We start from the raw sequence: 21,692 nt of genomic DNA on the forward strand, positions 1-21,692 counted from the left end.
CTGTATATTGGGTCCTGCCAATGTGGAACCAAAATACCGATCCACATTACACGCTATACAGCTGGCAATACTGTTAATACTGCACATACCTACATATGGAAATGCAGCTGTATTTGCTCCATGATGTATCATGGAACAAGATGGTGTTTTCATTGAAAGAGTTAGTCAGAATGTCAGAGGCACCATCCGTCATTTAGAGCAGGCTATGTTTGCAGAATGATAACTATAGAACACTACAGTACTCTGTACTGAGAACACTATACAGTACACTAACTATACTGCCCTGTCAAGGCAGACCGCAGTAACTTCCAAACAGTGAAACTGAGAAAAATGGCTTTAACGTTTTTTGACTTGCCATCCAAAATGTGTTATAGGTAGATAGATGATAGTACCCAGATTTAACATGTATTAATGAAGTAATCTTTAGGCATACAAAAATATGACGTAGTTATTTTAATTAACCCCAAAAAAGCAGATACTGCACTCTGCTGCACGATTTCCTTAAATAATTATACAGGTAATGTACAGGCAAAGTGCAGTAACTTCAAATACAATGTTGTTTTCCCTCCAGCTTTCATAACTTCACCTAGCCATTTTATTTGGATCATCATCATTATATTCAGGTATTAAATTTCATTTTCAAAATGGCTAGGTTAAGTTATGAAAGCTGGAGGGAAAACAACATTGTATTTGAAGTTACTGCACTTTGCCTGTACATTACCTGTATAATTATTTAAGGAAATCGTGCAGCAGAGTGTAGTATCTGCTTTTTTGGGGTTAATTAAAATAATTATGTCATATTTTTGTATGCCTAAAGATTACTTCATTAATACATGTTAAATCTGGATACTATCATCTATCTACCTATAACACATTTTGGATGGCAAGTCAAAACACTTTAAAGCCATTTTTCACTGTTTGGAAGTTACTGCGGTCTGCCTGGGTTGAGTGTGATTTTGTAGTTACTGCAGTTTTTAAAACCCCATATCTCCAAAACTGAGCGACATTAACATCTGAAACTTGGTCACAAGATAAAACATGTACCCACCAGTTAAGATATTTTGGAAAGAAGTGACCCAGCAATTATCAAATCTCTTAACTCTGGATATACCTGTACACCCCTCTGTATTACTGTTGAATGATGTCTTTGAACATGCAGTACCTCCACAGCTAAAGAGATTGGTTTTATCCGGTATCACAGTGGCTAAAAAGCTGATAGCATCACGATGGTTTCAACCGGAAAAAATGTGTCGGAAGGTCTGGACTCTTACATATCTCGATGTGATTTATCAAGAAATATCTACAGCAAGAATTTTGGGTCTCAATGAATCCAAAATGACAATGTGGTTAGAAGTGGTGGAGAGAATAAAAGCTAGCATATAATGGTAGTGTCTGGTTAGGAACAAGTTATAATGGTTGGATTATCCAAGGAGGGGCAGGGCTGTAGCTCCTGATTCTGGGCCCCATGAAAGAATGTATTTGTAGGCCTCCAGTGAATGCGAGCGCGCACAAGCGCGCAAGCGGATTTTTTTTGTGCCATTTTTTTATTGATGAAAACGCATAATATGGTTTTTACCTATACATTCGGATCAGCAGTTCAGCACCTGCACTGTTGGTGGGTGAGCCTAGTAAAGGATGTCGCATTGCGTTCATCTTCAATGAATGGACCAATGCAATAGTCTACCAAAGCCCCCCCTCTCTCTCTATATATCTCACACACACACACACACACACACACACACACACACACACACACACACACACACACACACACACACACACACACACACACACACACACACACACACACACACACACACACACACACACACACACACACACACACACACACACACACACACACACACACACACACACACACACACACTTCAGAAACAAACATAGTATCAATGAGAGCATCAATAATACACCTGAGTGATGTCTAGTAAAAAAAAGATAAAAAAAAAAAAATGGGCCCCACCCCCCCCAGTGCTGGGCCCTTGGAATCATCCTAAGCTACCCCCCCCCCCCCCCCCCCCCAGCTACGCCCCTGCTCGTACCAGTACCGGACCACTCAGGCTTAAGAGGTTAAAGGGTTTGGAATCCCTCCACCATAGTTTCACAAAATAGGGGCCCCCAAACAACATTTCACAGAGGGCCCCCAAAAAGCTAGAAATGGCCCTGCTTGGAAGGTAGGTTGGCTTCCTGTTGCATCAGATGTTTTCTGACACAAAGATGAATGCATCCCCAGATAATAATTTATATTCATCGAGTCAGAGGAAGCAATCAAACAGTTGGCAATTGGTAGAGCACTGCACAGACAGCAACGCAAATACTGAGTATAGAGGAATCTCCATTAAGGTAATAACCACAAACTTTCTTTCTTGGAGTTTCTTTTAATAATTTTTAGTTTTACTCAATATGCCGTTACGGTTCATACTGTATTCCAAATGCTGCAGTGGATAATTGCGGGGTAAAGAAACCGTTATTTACTCCAGGCAATAAACTTCTCTCGAAAGGAATAGTTAAATAATTTACAATGTTTAAATGGCTGATGTGTCATAGTGCATATAATGTATCAAGGTTATTTAGACTTAGATGTGTAACATCTAACATCTCATATTCCCCTCTTCCAGATAGATGGAAAACTACACCTACAACAGCTTCACACTCCAGCTTGAGGGACTAAAGATCACAGAGACATCCATGTACCCAGTCTTCTTTTTCTTCATGTTCTCCTATATATTCATCTTGATCACTAATGTGGGCATTGTAGTTCTGGTTTGGTTTGAAAGGAGCCTGCACGAGCCAATGTATTTACTTTTCTGTAACCTGCCAATCAATGACATCGTTGGCAACTCAATCATGATTCCCCAGCTGCTTAGAGACATATTGGTGCCTCCCTCTGAACGCCTCATCAGCTACTATGAGTGTGTGGTTCAGGCCTTTACGTCACACATGTTCGGCACTACCTCACATACAGTACTCATGATCATGGCCTTTGACAGGTATGTCGCCATCTGCAATCCTTTGCACTATGCTACCATCATGAGTAAGAAAATGGTGATCAAGTTGACTGTGTCCGCTTGGGGAGTAGCCTTTAGTCTTGTGGCCATTCTGCTTGGGTTAACTGTAAGACTAAACAGATGCAGAACTTTGATATCAAACCCGTTCTGTGACAATGCCTCATTGTTCAAGCTGTCCTGTGATAGTGTGTTCATCAATAATGTTGTAACTGCCCCCCGGCTTGGTCTTGAAATAAAGATGCGGTTATGTTTCGTACAGATGCTTTTATTTATTTTCTCTTTTTTCTCTTGCATTTCAGCTTAGCAGTACTGTAGCTTTTCTTTGGTACTTTGTACAGGTAGTGACGGTTGCCTCATTTGGTCCGTTTGCACCTCGTTTGCACCGTGAAAACTGCATAGGACAGTCAAACACAAACATACAATTAGTTACATATTTCACATTTCAATATTGTTCACATGTCGTTCATTATTATACCAAAGTGTTCAAACAAACAATTGTATTAAAGATATTTAAAGGGTGAACTCGTCTTCCATAGCAAAGGCACTCAGGGAAAAACAATGATATATAATAACGTTACTTGTCCGGCAGCAGGTGCCTTTGATTAGAATCTGCTTCGTGAGTGCACCACTTTATATGTTTATAAATGTTTGGCGGTTACACACATAAATATACAACAACATATCTTCAACAACAGTAATAATAATAATACATTTGAGTGTTCGACATACCTTATTCCGCTTTACCAAGGGTAGTTAAGTTAACTGGAGTAAGGTCCTTCCATCATACAATTCGCTGCCTGCTCCGTCGTTATCTGAGTTACTTCCGCCTTGGTCACACAGAAAGCTGTGACCTTTATACTAAAGAAAGACGAGCTCTGCCCCCATGTGGACACTAAATGAAAGTGCACAAGTGGCTCCGAAATATTATTTTCTTAGATAGATAAATAGAGGGCTCAGTATTCTGAGCCTATACAGAGAAATTGATCATCTAGACCAACGCAAATCAAAGCTTACTGACAGTAAAGATGATAGGCATCTTTACCCTTGGCGGTCAGTTACACTCCCACCAAATCCTGCTATGACGGATAAGCACAAAAACAATTAATTTAGTCATACAGGATTTCCTTTTAGATTTCACATAGCATCAAAATAATATTTTTCAAGCATTTCTATACTAATTACTCTCGAGGAGGAGTACCAATTTCTGGATCGGTCGCTCGAGGACTGAAGGTCTGGTAGAGTGATCTTTTCGCTCCCCAGTCTGTATTTTTACTCGACGTACTAGACCGTCGCTCTCTGGAGTGGCTTCGACGACCCGACATAGTTGCCACTGGCTTCTTGGCAGGTTACTGTCCTTGAGGATGACTATGTCGTTCACCTTGAGGTTACGCCGTGGTACGTGCCACTTCTGGCGTGTAGAAATGTTCAGGAGGTATTCCTTCTTCCAGCGGCTCCAGAATTGTTCGATTAGGTACTGGACTCTGCGCCATCTCTTGGTTGCATACATGTCCTCTTTAACAAATCTCCCAGGGGGTGGAAGAGCGATTTTAGACTTCATCATGACGAGATGGTTTGGTGTTAAGGGTTCTAGCGCCATAGGATCGTTGATACCATCTACTGTCAGTGGTCGGCTGTTTACAATAGCTGTAGCTTCATAGAAGAGTGTTCTAAGAGAGGCGTCATCAAGTCTGCCTGGACACAGAGCGATAGTGGCGTTCAGCACATTTCTTACTGTCCTGATTTGACGTTCCCAGACACCACCTGCATGGCTGGCGGATGGAGCGTTGAAGACAAATTCACACTGTTTCTCTGCTAGAAAGATCTCCAGTAAACTGGCGTCACATTGTTTGAGTGCTTCTTTAAACTGGTTTCTAGCTCCCACGAAGTTAGTACCGTGGTCGCAATGAAGTTGCCGAACAGCTCCTCTGAGGCTGATGAAGCATCTCAAGGCGTTAATGAATGAGTCTGTTGATAAGTCTTCAAGCATCTCGATGTGGACAGCTCGTGAAGCTAGGCAAGTTAGTATCAGGCCATACCTTTTGTACTCCTTTCGAGCCTTTTTAATCAGAAAGGGGCCGAAGCAGTCCATGCCACTGTATGAGAAAGGCGGTGAGTCTTCCACGCGCTCTTTAGGGAGTTCAGCCATTTGCTGCTCTTGAGTAGGTCGTCGGAGTTTCCTGCATCGTACACAGTTGTGAATCAGCTTGGCTACTAATTTGCTCCCACCAATGACCCAGAAACCATTTGCCCTCAGTTCCATTTGGGTTTGACTTCGGCCTTGGTGACAAACTTGAGCGTGGTGATGAGCCGTAATTAGCTTGGTGATAGGGCTGTCTTTTGGCAAAATGATGGGATGTTTCATTTCTTGACTGAGGGATGAGCGTCTCAATCTTCCACCCACACAGAGAAGTTCTTGATGCAGAATTGGATCAAGGGAATGGAGAGCACTTGAACTTGGGAGAGCATCTCCTTCCTGGCATCTCTTAATTTCCTGAGAGAAGGCTTGCTGCTGGACAAGCTTGATCACTATTTTGGCAGCTCTTTCTCGTTCTTCGACTGTCACCAGTTTGGTGTTGTGTACTTTTCCCGATCCCAGCCTCTTGATTCTTGCGACTACTTTCAGGATCTTTGACCATGAAGAGATCTGATTTAGGCGACTTAGAATGTCTGTACAACTGTTAACTTTGGTTGTGAAAGCTTGGACAGCCTTAACCTCAGGATCGCCTACGAGTAAGTCTGCGAAGGGATTCAGTTTGGGATGTACTTCTTGCTCCCAGAGAAATGTAGGACCTGACATCCAGTTTGTTGAAGGAATGTGAGATGCCTGAAGGCCTCTGGAGGCATGATCTGCCGGGTTCTCTGCTGTTTCGATATAGTGCCATTTACTTGGGTCAGTGTTTTCTCTTATCAGTTGGACTCTGTTCGCGACGAACACATGGAACCTTCTTGCCTCATTATTGATGTAGCCCAGAACTACTTGTGAATCTGTCCAGAAGAATTCTTCATCGATCTTCATCTGCAGTTCTCTTTTCAGCAACACACTTAATTTGGTTGCGACCACTGCCGCTGAGAGCTCTAGTCGTGGGATGCTTGAGACCTTGGTGGGTGCTACTCTTGCTTTGGCCATCACAAGACTGGAGTGTACTGTATTTTTGTCATTTTTGTACCTGAGGTAGGAACAAGCGCCATACCCCATGCTGCTGGCATCGGCAAAGTGATGCAGTTCCGTCTTGATGATGTTGCCGAAGTCATGTGGGTGATAGCATCTAGGGATTGTGAATTCCTTTAAGTTATGTAGCCCGATCTTCCATTCCTCCCACCGTGGCTTTAAGTCATCTGGCAGTGGATCGTCCCATCTTATGCCTCTGCGGCATAGTTCTTGGAGTATGCGTTTCCCGCTTAGGGTGAATGGGGCAACAAACCCGAGTGGGTCATAAAGAGAGGCGACGATGGAGAGGATTCCTCGACGGGTTGAAGGCTGGTCTTTCATGTTGACATTGAAGCTGAAGGTGTCGTTGTCTATAGACCACTGAAGGCCAAGTGCATGCTCAGTTGGGGTCGCTTCCAGCTTAAGTTCGAGAGGGTCAGTGATTGTTGCTCTTTCTGAGGGTTTCACACAGTTGAGGACGTCTTTGTGGTTAGAGTTGAATTTGTGGAGGCGCAGGCCTCCTCGTTTGCACAATTTTTGTGCCTCGATGATCAGTTTCTTGGCCTCTTCGACTGATGAAACGCTGGCTAACCCATCATCAACGTAGAAGTTCTTCTCAATGAAGGCTGAGGCTGCTGGGTAGTCTTCTCTATGTTGGTGTGCCATGTACCTTAGGCCAAAATTGGCACATCCAGGAGACGAAGCAGCTCCAAAGAGGTGAACTGCCATCCTGTATTCCTGTGGTTCCGTTTCCAAATCACCTTCCCTCCACCACAGGAACTTGAGGTATTTTCGAGAGTCAGGGTGGACGAAGAACTGGTGGAACATTCTTTCCACGTCGCAGATTATGGCCACGTCTTCCTTTCTGAAGCGGCATAGAACTCCTATTAGGGAGTTGATTAAGTCGGGACCGGTCAATAGACAGTCATTTAGGGAAACTGCACAGAATTTAGCTGAGCAGTCAAACACGACCCGTAGCCTGCCAGGCTTTTGAGGGTGGTAAATGCCATGATGAGGAAGGTACCAAGCGGTCTCTCCATATGAAGTGGTATGGTCAAGTTCTGCGTCACCTTTCTCGATGATGTCTTTCATGAAAGCCTTATAGCGTTCGTGATACTCTTTATCCGTCTTTAGCTTCTTCTTTAGAGACTGGAGGCGGACTGTAGCTAGTCTCTTGTTGTTTGGTAGGGATGGTGGGCTGCTACCCTTGAAAGGTAGAGGCATCTCGTAGTGTCCATCTTCTTTCTGTCTGATGTTCTCGCTGAGGAATTGTATGAAGTGAACATCTTCTTGAGACACGTACTTGTCCTCGTAGTTCCTTTCAGAGAAGTCCGACTCAAGTACTTTAAGGACATCTGTTGTAGACGGGGCTGGTATTTCTTTTACTGACACTCTATGTACAAAGCTCTGGCTCCCTTGTCGGTCCAGATGAGGGTTAGATGAGCCTATTATGCTCCAGCCAAGCTCTGTCCTCTGTGCGAAAGGTTCGTTTTCACAGCCTGTGATGACTTCGAGTGGAGCTAGCGCTGAGGGACAATCACATCCTATTAACATACCCACTTCACAGTCTAGAAGTGTTGGCAACTTGTTTACGAGATGCTTGAGGTGAGGCCACTGTAGCGCTGTTTTACCAGTAGGAATGTAGGATTTGTCTACTGCGATGAAGCTACGAGTGTAGGCTTGTGGCACTCTGATGTTGTTTGCAGAATGGAGTCCTCTGATTTGTAGGCCGCTGACACTCTTGCTGGTTATAACTGTATTTACAGCAGTCATTGTACTGAGTCTCAGCTTCACAGGTTGACTTTCCACACTTAACTCCTTAAGCAGGTCCTCTAAGATAAACGTTGTATCACTCTGTGTGTCGAGTAGTGCGTAAGTGAGCACCGTTATCTGTGGCTCTTGAACTGAAGACACAAGGACTGGGACAATGCTTGAGGTCGCAGAAGCACATCGGGTTGTAGTGTGAGACACGACTCTGCGGACTTCTTGGCCCCGGTAGTTTGCAGTAGATGTGCCACTCTGGGTTGTCTCTGGTGCTTGTGACCTCTCTTCGTGCAGACACGTTGGATGACGACGGTTGCAGGTGTTGCAGGTATGTCGCCGTTTACAGTCCTTGCTGGAGTGTCCCTTCTTTAGACATCCAAAGCAGAGGTGATTTTGGTAGATGTACGTTCTCTTATCCTCTATAGACCTTGATGCGAAGTTAGTGCATGTAGCAATGCCATGATTCTCATTCTTGCAGATTGGGCAAGGTGGTCTGGCTCTATAGGGTGAATACTGTGTCTCCACGATGTTGCTCTTTATGTGAGTGCTTGTATTCAACGCTCTGGCTCTCTTGGAAAACCTCTCGTCTGAGGCTCTGGAGTTCAACAGTAGTGGGGTAGCGATGGGGTTACAAGCTATTCGTGCCTCTTTGTTCAGAAACTTTGAAAAGTGTGCAAGACTTGGATAGCTTCCAGATTTATCTAGCTCTTCTACGATGATCCTGCTCCATCTTCGCACAATCCACTCAGGTAGTTTCTTGAGCAGTTTGTGGTTCTCTTCACAGTCGTTCAAGATGTCCAGCCCTCGGACATGTGGAATTGCCTCTGTGCATCCCTGTAGGAAGTCTGCAAACTCTCGGAGCGCCAGAGGATCGTTTGTGTTTATCTTAGGCCATCTCATTAGCTTGTCTCTGAACGCCCTTTGTATAATGAAGGGGTTTCCATACCTCTCTTCCAACACTCTCCAGGCACCTTTATATGCTTCCTCGGAGTCTCTGTAAAAGAATCCTTCCACAGACTTACGAGCTTCTCCAGTAAGGTACATTTTCAGATAAAACATCTTATCACTTGTTGGGAGAGGCTTTCGATGTATCAGGGTCATGAAGGTCATCTTCCAATCAACAAATTTCATAGGGTCACCGTTGAATATTGTTGGTTCTGGTGTAGGTAGGCGATTCATGCTTAATGCACTTGTGATTGCTTCGGCTAGACTGAAGGCCTCTTGGTTTGCCGTCGCGCTGGGAGATGCTTGACGTTGGAATGCTGTAGGATGTAGCGGAGCACTATATTCAGGATTTTGGTAAGCAGTATTTATTTCATGGTCAGTGACTTCTTCTTCTTCGTTGTCTAGATCACTTCCCGAACTGTATGCCCTCACTCGGGCTGCTGCTACCTGGACTTCCTTCTCTGCTTGTAGCTGCTGTAACTTCATCCTCTCCTCCTCCAGCTTACGTCGACTCTGTACCTTCAACTTCTCCATTTCCATCAGCATGGCTGCCTCTTCCCCCTCTAGTTGGAGGAGACTGGTTTGCTGAGCCTGGATCACTTGCATGGCCTTTACCTCTTCCACTTTAGCCGCGAGTTCAGCTTCCCTCCGCCTGTTTGATGCCTTGGAACGTTGAGAGTGAATTGTTTCAGTATTTGTGTGACCATATACAGATCTGTACTCTTCTTTGTTCAGAGCTATTCTCACCCTCTCCTTCTCAAGTCTTTCATTAAAATCTTCCTCTTTTGTTTCCAGCTGCTTACACACAAGCTCTTGGGTGTCTGTCGTCAGCTGAATACAGGCGTCCATTTTATTTGCGATCTCAGGAGTCGTGGCATGGTTACGTAAAATGGACTCATATAAACTTCTTACTAAGTCACAACTTGCTTGAATGTCTTGTTTTAGTCTTTCAAGTTCTTCTGCTGGACAGAAGGTTCTTAGCTTCCCTCTTGCTTCCTTGGCTATCTTCTTCCACTTCTGATAAGCTTTGTTAAAAGCTTTCTCATTCCTCTTATCCTCCACTTCACGGTTTTCTTTTCCTTTCTCGGTTAGAGTTCTTTGGCGAGCACCCGTTCTGTTCTGTTCCAACTCCAAGAGGTTGCCAGCTTCGTCTTCTTGGGCCGACATTGTGCTTGATCACATACACTCAAAATATCAAATAACTAGATGGTATTTAAGAGTTCCACTTGCTGGGATGGATATCAGACAGCATAATATTCATTAAATATACAGGAGTTGCCACACGTCCGTGGTATTGCTGGGATGGATACCAGACAGCATGAGGGTAATTAAATATACAGAAGTTGCCACACATCCGTGGTATTGCTGGGATGGATACCAGACAGCATAGGGTTAATTAGATATACAGGAGTTGCCACACGTCCGTGGTATTGCTGGGATGGATACCATACAGCATGAGGGTAATTAGATATACAGGAGTTGCCACACGTCCGTGGGTTTGCTGGGATGGATACCAGACAGCATGAGGGTAATTAGTAGGTTCATTCTTCCTTCTCTTCATGCATGTATTTTCTTTAGTGTAGGGTCCTCAACATACATGTGTTCTCTTCAGAGTATGGTCTTCATTGTACATGTATTTTCTTCAGAGTGAGGTCTTCATTGTACATGCATTTTCTTCAGAGGATGGTCTTCATTGTACATGCATTTTCTTCAGAGTGAGGTCTTCAACATACATGAATTTTCTTTGGAGTATGGTCTTCATTGTACATTTATCCACTTCAGAATAAAGTCTTCATAATACATCCATCCTCTTCAGAGTAAGGTCTATTTCACATTTATCCACTTCAGAATGAGGTTTCATAATACCTTTATCCTCTTCAGAGTATGGGTTTTTACTCACTGTTTATCATCTTCAGAGTATGGGTTTTACTCACTGTTGCTCATCTTCAGAGTATGGGTTTTACTCACTGTTTATCATCTTCAGAGTATGGGTAAGTCTTCGCTCACCACTGGTCGGTAAGTTTTCACTCACCACTGGTCGGTAAGTTTTCACTGTAACTGCCCCCCGGCTTGGTCTTGAAATAAAGATGCGGTTATGTTTCGTACAGATGCTTTTATTTATTTTCTCTTTTTTCTCTTGCATTTCAGCTTAGCAGTACTGTAGCTTTTCTTTGGTACTTTGTACAGGTAGTGACGGTTGCCTCATTTGGTCCGTTTGCACCTCGTTTGCACCTCGTTTGCACCGTGAAAACTGCATAGGACAGTCAAACACAAACATACAATTAGTTACATATTTCACATTTCAATATTGTTCACATGTCGTTCATTATTATACCAAAGTGTTCAAACAAACAATTGTATTAAAGATATTTAAAGGGTGAACTCGTCTTCCATAGCAAAGGCACTCAGGGAAAAACAATGATATATAATAACGTTACTTGTCCGGCAGCAGGTGCCTTTGATTAGAATCTGCTTCGTGAGTGCACCACTTTATATGTTTATAAATGTTTGGCGGTTACACACATAAATATACAACAACATATCTTCAACAACAGTAATAATAATAATACATTTGAGTGTTCGACATACCTTATTCCGCTTTACCAAGGGTAGTTAAGTTAACTGGAGTAAGGTCCTTCCATCATACAATTCGCTGCCTGCTCCGTCGTTATCTGAGTTACTTCCGCCTTGGTCACACAGAAAGCTGTGACCTTTATACTAAAGAAAGACGAGCTCTGCCCCCATGTGGACACTAAATGAAAGTGCACAAGTGGCTCCGAAATATTATTTTCTTAGATAGATAAATAGAGGGCTCAGTATTCTGAGCCTATACAGAGAAATTGATCATCTAGACCAACGCAAATCAAAGCTTACTGACAGTAAAGATGATAGGCATCTTTACCCTTGGCGGTCAGTTACAAATGTTTATGGTCTCACATTCACTGTGGTTCTGTTCACTGCCTCTATAGGCAGCGTGACTCTCACTTACACTAAGATCACAGCTGTCTGCCTGATTAGTAACAGCAATTCTTTGAACAGTAAAGCCCTGAAGACCTGCAGCACCCATCTGTTTGTTTACCTGATAATGCTTTTCAGTGGAATGCTCAACATCGCTCTCCATCGATTCCCCCAGTATTCAGATTATAGAAAACTCTGTGCCATACTCTTTCACATAGTTCCAAGTAGTCTCAACCCCATTATCTATGGGGTGCAGTCCAAAGAAATGCGCAAATTCTTGTCAAATGTATTCCAGTCCAAAAAGGTTTTGTCATCATGGTAATGTGGATCCCACCAACACAACAAATGCTGTATGTTTCTTATATGGTCAACACGTGTCAATGGGAGGTGCTACCATTGAATAGGGGAAAAAATCCTTTTACCGTAGGAGAAAATATTGCACAATGAATTTTTTTTAAATTTTGTATGACTTTTATCTATTTTGTTATTGAATGAGGAAAAACATCCACACTCAGTTCTGTGTAATACTTTTTTTGTTTTATCGTTTCTCTATTTATTTTGTTACTCAAATTTGTTAATAATATATATATTTCTTTAACACTTAGAGTGCCAGCGACGTGTATTGTCGTCTTATCATGCCCCCCTGTTGAGTGCCGACGACGCGAATTGTATTTTTTTTTTTTATTAGCAATCTGAATTCATATTTCATCAACCGAGTCTCCCATTGGTACAGCAGACCCTCTAGGAGCTCAGATGGGAAAATAGCGCTCCCTATCGTCTATCCCTGTGTAACTGCAGGCCATTCGATTATACTGCTGGATCCCTGTCGGGGGAGCCAACTGGCTCCATTATGCTGGCGAGGGATCTGATGATGAGGGAAGTGATCGCGAGTTGGAAAGCAGCATGGAATATATATTTACAGCAGCCATTAATCAATCAATAAACGCGATCGATATTTGGAATGGCGATCAGGAATTGGAATAATCTTTTTGGAGAACATCTGATCTAAGGTAAGGAGTCTATGTTACCAGTTTTAGGATAATCAGAGGTGTATTCACTCAGATAACAGCATGTCCCGTGTGTGTGTGTGTGTGTGTGTGTGTGTGTGTGTGTGTGTGTGTGTGTGTGTGTGTGTGTGTGTGTGTGTGTGTGTGTGTGTGTGTGTGTGTGTGTGATGTTGAGGAAATGAGAGAATGGATTTCTCAGCTCGCTTCTATAGCGTGTAATAAGTACACATATACTATCGATAATCTAGCGTTTATTTGAAAACGATTCATAAATAGGCAGACAAATGACAACATGTCTAGTGTATTCGAGAATATTCCAATAAATGCCGTTTTTGGGGGAATCTTTCAATTTTCCGGAAATTGTAGAGAGAACGATAGCTTTTCGAAATGCTATAAAAAGGAGATTAACCGATTAAAAAACTATCCGTTTCGACAATGTTGACTGCAAACAAGTCATTGATAAGCGACGGGCAGATTAGACACATAGCCATAATTTTAAACATAGATTATGCGTTTTTAACGCTAACATTGAATGGCGGCATTCAAGGGGGTAAAAAGGAAAACATGGCCGGCATCGAAAGTGTTAAGAATAAGAGAAAAATAAATGTGCAAAATGTGCATGTTAGTGAGAACAGATTGAGTGGATTAAGTCAGTTAATTTGTTCCGTTTTAGCTTGATAGTTTAATGGTTTAATAAATAGTTTTCCTTCTAAATGTTATTTTAAAAAAATAAATAAAAATAGTATGTATAGGGACACAAATGTTGCTTTTGGGCCCACGTCCACATAGCGCCTAGAGGAAAAGCGAATTAACGACACAGACCACATTGATATAATCCCCAATTGCTAGGATACAATGCTAAACACTGGAAAAGGCCATTTATAATGCATGGGACCTTTAAAGGGGACATGTCTTGCTATTCCTTTCACTATTTGGGCAACTTTACACAATTCCTGTGAGTCTATGGAACACATCTGTAAAGTTTTTTTCAAAGAAATGTATTGTTTTGTATTTCTAATCAAGTACTCTAAAGCAGTATTTTTCCACTTCAAGATTTCAAGCTGTTTTGGGCTGGGCTCCGCCCATAAGCGATTTGAGTGACAGTCACCCAAGTTTCAAGTTTCTTTAATAGTTGTCATACAGAAGTACAGAATACTTTTATACAAAATGCTTCTTACTGTTGCGCTCCAGAGACTGTGCAAGACAAGATAAGTATGAAATAAAATAACATAGTAAAATTAGAAGTAAAAAAAAATGAGGTCACAGTGTTCAGTTTAGACATATGTACAATGTTCGATGCAGAATAGACGTAGTTACCATACAATATACAATACTGTGCAGTGTACTAATATACAATACTATATAGTGCAAGGCAGAAATGGAGAAATGGGACGAGGTGCAATTTAGGTACAATTCACAGTAGGTGTACGAGTTGTAGTGCAAATCCTTTATCAATAAATATAAAGTGTAAGTGTGTTTGTGTGATCTAAAGTGTGGAGAGTGGGTGCTGCAGTGTGTTGTTTGTTTGAGTGAGTGTGTGCGTGTGTGTACTGTGTGCATTTGATGGTTGTTGCATAGTGATTATTGTTCGTTTAGCAGCCTGATGGCCTGGGGATAGAAGCTTCTTCTGAGTCTTTCTGTGCTCGCCTTAAGACTCCGGTATCGCTTGCCTGACCGCAGCAGTTCAAAGAGGCAGTTGTTCGGGTGGCTCGAGTCCTTAATAATTCTCTTAGCCTTCCCCTTGCACCGCTTGTTGTAAATGTTCTGGAGGGTGGGAAGCCCCCCTCCAATTGTGCGTTCGGCTGAACGTGTCACTCTTTGTAGTCTGCTACGGTCTTGTGCAGTGCTATTCCCAAACCAGGAGGTGATGTTGCCGGTCAGGATGTTCTCTATTGTACATGAGTAGAAGTTCCTAAGGATCTTCTGACTGACTTGGAACTTCCTTAGGCGCCTGAGGAAGTAGAGGCGTTGTCGTGCCTTCTTCACAACACTGTCAATGTGTGTGGTCCATGTCAAGTCCTCGGATATGTGGGCTCCGAGGTACTTGAAACTGTTCACTCTCTCAACCGGTGCCCCGTCGATGCTGAGGGGGCTGTAGTCCTTGACCCCCGACCTCCTGAAGTCCACAATCATCTCTTTTGTTTTGCTGACGTTCAGGGAGAGGCAGTTCTCCTGACACCACTGTGACAGGTTCTCTACCTCTTCCAGGTAGGCCCTTTCGTCGTTGGCAGAGATCAGGCCCACCACTACTGTGTCATCAGCAAATTTGATGATGGTGTTGTTGTTCCGCTGTGCTACGCAGTCATGTGTGTACAGGGAGTAAAGGAGGGGGCTCAGAACACAGCCCTGGGGGGCCCCTATGTTGAGCGTGATGGATGAGGAGGTGCAGTTGCCGGCTCTTACCACCTGGGGTCTGCCCGTCAGGAAGTCCAAGACCCACTGGCAGAGGTCATAGTTCAAGCCCAGGTCCCTGAGCTTGGCTATGAGTTTGGAGGGGACTATGGTATTGAATGCTGAGCTGTAGTCGATGAACAGCATTCTCACATAGTTCCCCTGCCTCTTGTCCAGGTGTGATGCTGCTGTGTGCAGCACATGGGCTATGGCGTCCTCCGTGGACCTGTTGGGGCGATATGCAAATTGCAGAGGGTCCAGGTTGATGGGGAGGGAGGAACAGATGTAGCCCTTCACTAGCTTCTCAAAGCACTTCATGGCTATGGAGGTGAGGGCTACAGGGCGGTAGTCGTTGAGGCAAGCGGGCGTAGATTTTTTGGGTACAGGGATGATGGTGGACTTCTTCAGACAGGTGGGGATGACAGCCTGTTCCAAGGACAGGTTGAAGATGTCTGCACTGGCAGACAGAGATAGAGATATAGAGAGATTGAGGGGGATATTAATAAATTTAGCCGCAGGGGGCATAATCCCACGGGACAATGCATTGATAACTTGTTTCAAATGACAATATATACCCCTGTGAATATTATTGCACAGATCGGAATATGGGCGCACGCGTGGGAGCGTGCGCAATGATATTTTGACAGTGATATGCGTGTGGAGAAGCTCCTGCCCCACGCGGTCGGGAGGTTGTGTGTAAATCCTGTGTCCGTGTCCCTCTCTCTCCCTCCCTCTATATCTCTCTTCCTCTCTATCTCTCTCTCCCTCTCGCTCGCTCACTCGTTCTCTGCTGTCTCTGTCGGCACCCGCGCACGTCAACCCGTTTGAGGAAGTGTCAGTAATTCCACTCGCTCTGTTGTTGATTGTGGGCGGTGACTACAACCAGTGCCTTACTCACGTCAGCAAAACAGTCAAATCAGAATGGCTTAGTTGAGTGAGGGAGGATCTTGTGAACTCGAAACTGATGAGCCAAAATGAGAATTAGAGACAGACCCCATTGATACAAACCCCCATTGCTAGAAAACAATGATAAACACTGGAAAAGGCAATTCATAAGACAGGGGACCTTTAAATAATTTGACATTTTCATTTTCTAAGCAGATATATACTCTGAACTATTGTTTGCCAAACCACTGCTGGCTGGGTGCAGTGATTTCATCACCTCAAAAGCCCAGTTTTTCAAAAATCAACAGGGCTTTTGAGGTGATGAAATCACCCAAAGTAATTTGCGATTTATTATACTTAACCTCTTAACTCAATCAGCGCCAGACCCAAGGAAAGTCAGGTTAACTCGCCAACCGTTCAGCGCCAGACCCGAGTATAGTCGGGTTTTCATCGTTATTTCTTTTATTCGATATTTCTATTCATTTCTCTCACGCGGACCTCTGGGTTACCATAGGGAACCACTCTGAGATCGCTAGACTGCAATACCGGCCGCATCCAGGTAGGTGGCAGTATCGCCCACCCTTCGAAACCTAGCGGTTCACTCGATGGCATTGGAACACATCCAATGCCCCCGATGCATGTGTTGTGGTGGATTATGTTGGCGACACGATGGACACCAATACTGGAAATCGCGATCAGACAATTGGAATATTCTTTTTGGGGTACCTCCTAGTGAAGGTAAGGACTATATGACATCAATCCTGCTTTGATCCAACCATGATTTCACATTGATCGTTGCGACCATGTGTAACGTACTCCAGAACGTATGCCGTTGGTGACGACCAAAGCATCAAACCCCCCCCCCCCCCCCGCCCCTTTCATGCATTCATGATGAAACATAATACCTATTATATACATTTGATTTGGAAATAGTAGCGTTTCCAGGCGAGCAACGCCAACGCTTTTAGTAAAATTAACGTATTCCTCCATAGCGCCGTTTTATGGAATTAACCAGGATCAGTTGGTTTGTCTCCCTTCTGTGAACATTTAGCAACCATCCGTGTTGAAATCTGTTTCAAAATGGCAGAGCTGTCTCAAAAATAAAAAGCTGACTGTAAATACAGTAGATTTCATTCTCGGTTATTCATGCAATATCCTGCAGGGATATTTTTAATGAATGAAACCTATCGGGCGTTTGGCTCTGATTCGTTTCATATTCTCCGCTGTGGATGTATTTGCTTAACCGGAGAGCCCGGATTGTGTTTCATTCAAGCATAAATTCAAGGATCAAGGATGGATATAACTCTGACTTCTTTGACCTTAGTTTGTCATTTATTTTAGTTGACAAATGGTTGTCACAATAGCAGTCACAATAGCAGTCACAATAGCAGGTTATAAACCTGAAAGGGTATGAAAGGAAATGTTTCAACATACTGTCAATACCAGATTTTCCTTTGTCAAGTCAAGAATGACATGAGGTGTGGATGTTTAAGACATCACCTGTGTCGGACATAATTGTAACGTGCGAGATAATACTTGATATGTGATAACTATCATCAGATTACTGATAGAAGAGCAGTATATGAGAGAATACTGGTATGATACCCTGAGTTGATTTAGAAAGAAGAACCTTTGTGGATGTTGTGGAAGTGCGCAAACGGATTCAGCATACACTCGTCAAGACGGTTGCTAGTTAGCATCAGAGAAATCCTTGGTGAGTCTCAAACAAGAGAAATATGAATATTAGAAAGTTGTGTACCGGCCTGCCGCCTCTGGTTTAAGGCGAGACACCCCAGGTGAATAGGCAAATATACTTTTTTTTGTTGATTTTGAAATGTTGTTATATTTTGCTTCCTAAACATGTCTTCTATATGAAACTAGTGACAATAAAACGTCAATAACACACATTTAGTTGTTTATTTTACTTCATTTTGCCTTATTGCATCCATAAATGTGCTCATATTTAATGTGAAGTGCCTCATTTGCATATATAAACATAAAATTCAGAAAACTTGCAATATATTTTTTCTTAGTTTATATGTACATAACAAACTGGGAAAGTTTCATAGTAATATCTATTCAAATATGTTTAGCCTATTAGGGGGGAACTACACTGTACTACACTGTTTGTAGCCTGTGTGTAGTTCTGTTCAGTTCAATAACATCATTATTATTATTATTATTCAGTTATCAGGCATGTGTTTAGGTTGTCTATTACTAATGGTTTGATTAGGTATTGTGTTTGTAAATATCGGTTTAAAAAAAAAGTATGGCATTTTACAATACAGAACTTTGAAGGCGTTTTCCCAAAAATGAGTTTTAATGAGTTTTTCCTCATACTCTGAGCCAGAAATCTCCACTTCAGTAGCACTCACATACACCAAACATTCCAGTTCTATTCATATCTATGTTCTGAAGGTATTTACAGAAGGGTTTGTTAATATCGCATTCATACCCTGATTAATATCACATTTTATTCCTAAAAACATGGCAAAATATGGAATTTTACCATAAAAATTGACTGAATGGAGTATTTTCTGATTTATGGAGTGATAAAAAGAGATATCCAAAATCCCCTCTGTAATAACTTTTGGCTCTAATATGTCAACAAAATGAAACTATAATTTTGAAAATGGCTTTATCCAATGTTCAGATTTCTGTCCTGGAATTATATGCAAATTGGTGCATATTTAAGTAGATCATGCCTCATTTGCATATTTAAACATACAATTTCAGAAAACTTGTAATACAAAAAAGTCTTGTCTTAATATAAGTAATCAATTGGGGAAGTTTCATTGTGATATCTATTAGTAATTTCTTTTACCCTATTCACCTGTAGTGTCTCGCCTTAACTAATTTAGATCAACACTCAACAGGCTGTATCATCATGAATAAAATGGCATCGAATGAGGCTGGGTTTTTGTGATGGAGTTGATTTGGATCCTGGATTTGTCTGTTCGTCTGCTCGTTCCTTTGGACTGCATCGGTGGCGGACACTGGCTGGCGAGCCTCCCACGAGAACGACCTGTGAAGTGAACGACAAGGACAGAGTTAAAGCGTGCCTTGTACAGAGTGGTAGGATAAGTGCACTCAACGACATGTTTCCCAAGATGGATTCGTATCACTGAACTGAGTTAAAGCGCCACGGACACCAAGTTCCCTGAAACACATGGACAGAGTTTAACCACCATTCATGGAATGAGTGAAATCGTTGTTTGTAAATTGCTAGAGATAACTGAATTGTAATAGGATTCAGATTCAGGTTCCTTGTTGTTAAGTACACTGCTCAGGGAAACCATTTCTTTTGTTTCATTCATTGTACAGTGTATTATCCTGACCTGTGGAAAGAAAATAAACCAAAAAAGGTAAGGAAGAACTAAAAAAAGAAACACATTCCCTTACGTTCAAAACATAGACATTTTGTCTGTGTGCTTCATTCTTGTGCACACCATCGCTCTTCCGAGGCGAACTTGGTTTCTTCTGATCTGGCCCAAACACACCGGATACCTTGTCTAGTTACTAAGCTAGTGTTACACAAAACTAATTTTTTTGTCTGCCGAGGTGTCAATGGTGTTGAAAGGTGCACTGAAATAATGGTCCCTCATCCTGATGAAAACGCCTATTGATAGTATAAAAACTCTTTTCTTCTTTGGATTGATATGATGAGCCAGCCGGACAGAGATTCAGGAGATGAAGGTGAAGTCAATCGATGGTATTTATTGACAGGAACACACAGAGAACGAGGAACAGTCCTGGAGACCACAGCCCTCCATGGGGGCTGCAAGGCTCCAGAATGACAAACACATCATGGCTTAAATACTATGTGGGTTCCAAATTTTGCGAGCCACTGGTTAATAAATAGATAATCAGGCTTGGTCATATATGGTCATAAAAGGTTCAGGTAGATCATACGTCGAACCAACCAGCCTTGGCTGCCTTGCATTCGCCTGCAGACCTTCCCCCAATAGAGGTGCATGCAGGTCTCCCTTCCCAGGGTATAAGGTTCTCCTTTATGAACGAGAGGTCCCCATTCCAGAGTGCGGTTCTTAGGCAAGATGTCTCTTCTGGTGGTCTGCCTCAGTGTCTTAGGGCTGTCTTCTCCGCCTCTCCCCAGCTGATACCCCGTTTCTTCAGCTCTGCCTCAGTGTCTCTCCTACTGCTGGTCTTTCCTTCTCGTCGTAGATTATCTGTACCAGGCTGTGGTGTTTGGCCTCGCTGGGTGGAGGAGATATGGAGCTTAGCTGGCCCCTGTGGCTTTAGCTGCCTCCTCCTCCAGTCTGTAGGTTGGTCTCCACAGAGGACGGCGAGGGCCGTCTGCTGGTGGTCTGGGTCTCGGACGTTTGAGAGGCTGCTGCTGGCATCCCTCCCCTGAGAGAGCCCTTCCTGACCAGCACAGACTGCCTGCCGAACTCCCTCTTTGCCACAGCTCGTTCTCCATGTCTTCTTTTCAGGAGTTCTCGTTCTGTCACTGAAGAAAAAGCACCAGCGGTCCTTCTTGTGGTGTTCTGTCAGCTGGCCCAAATCAATCTCAGCAGCGCCTCCATTTGATAGTATAAAAACTGAGTTCATTGGATTGATATGATGAGCCAGCCGGACAGAGATTCAGGAGACGAAGGTGAAGTCAATCAATGGTATTTATTGACAGGAACACACGGAGAACGAGGAACAGTCCTGGAGACCACAGCCCTCCATGGGGGCTGCAAGGCTCCAGAATGACAAACACATCATGGCTTAAATACTATGTGGGTTCCAAATTTAGCAAGCCACTGGTTAATAAATAGATGATCAGGCTTGGTCGTATATGGTCATATGTGGGGTTATATGTGAGCTGTTATTGAATGTTACTGAATCTGATATTACGTCCATCTTTGCTCCTCCTCAGTGGCCTGTGGCCGCATACAGCCATGCGTTAGGTCACACAGGTCAATGTATTTCTAGGTGCCTGCCTGGCACATTCCAGGGACCTATGTACTCATGGTGACCAGAGGAGCTGGCTGTAAAATATTAGACAGTAATGAACTGAAAATACCTATCACTATGGTACAGGCATAAGCGCATACCAACATACAGTTGGTTTCAGAGAGACTTGTCTGAGAGACTTCAGTGTATGAAAACTGGGAAAGCCCAATCAGAGTTCTTACTCATTACAAAATGTGAACTGATGAAAATGAAACTGGACTTAAGTCTTTCTTTGTACCACATTGCTGCATTGTCATGCAGCGTACACACACATGCAAGATGGGCGACACATAGGACACACACATGCATTTTTTTGGGTCACCGTTGAAATGTCCTCTCTGTGCTTGACCCATCACGTCACCCCAAGGGCAGCTGGGAGCAGACATAGGTTGCGGCGTGGGGCCGCACCTGGGGACCAATCCAAGTGCTCCTGTACGTCTTCGTCAGGGACGTGACCTGTTCTGCATGTTTTCCCATTGGGTTTGTCACTTTTTCTGGAGGGGAAACCCTTGCGAGCACGGGGAAAACATGCAAACTCCACACAAAAAAGGCCCGGGAGACGGGGGCGGACCTTCCTACAGGCGATATAGGCGGTCGCCTAGAGCGCCA

The 21,692-nt window shown here is 43.2% G+C and overlaps 1 protein-coding gene across 1 annotated transcript; it reads left to right on the plus strand.

Moving 5' to 3' along the window:
• Positions 1–2,640: 2,640 nt before the first annotated feature.
• LOC311233570 (olfactory receptor 52K1-like) lies at positions 2,641–20,672 on the plus strand (the record flags this gene model as incomplete). The annotated part of the gene is made up of 3 exons (XM_084320536.1): positions 2,641–3,231; positions 11,810–12,159; positions 20,576–20,672. The coding sequence occupies 3 exons, from the start codon at positions 2,641–2,643 to the stop codon at positions 20,670–20,672; spliced, it is 1,038 nt and encodes a 345-aa protein (XP_084176662.1).
• Between the last annotated feature and the right edge of the window lie 1,020 nt (positions 20,673–21,692).

Source organism: Notolepis coatsorum, assembly GCF_963971535.1.
Source record: "Notolepis coatsorum genome assembly, chromosome: 8".
Lineage (NCBI taxonomy): Eukaryota > Metazoa > Chordata > Actinopteri > Aulopiformes > Paralepididae > Notolepis > Notolepis coatsorum.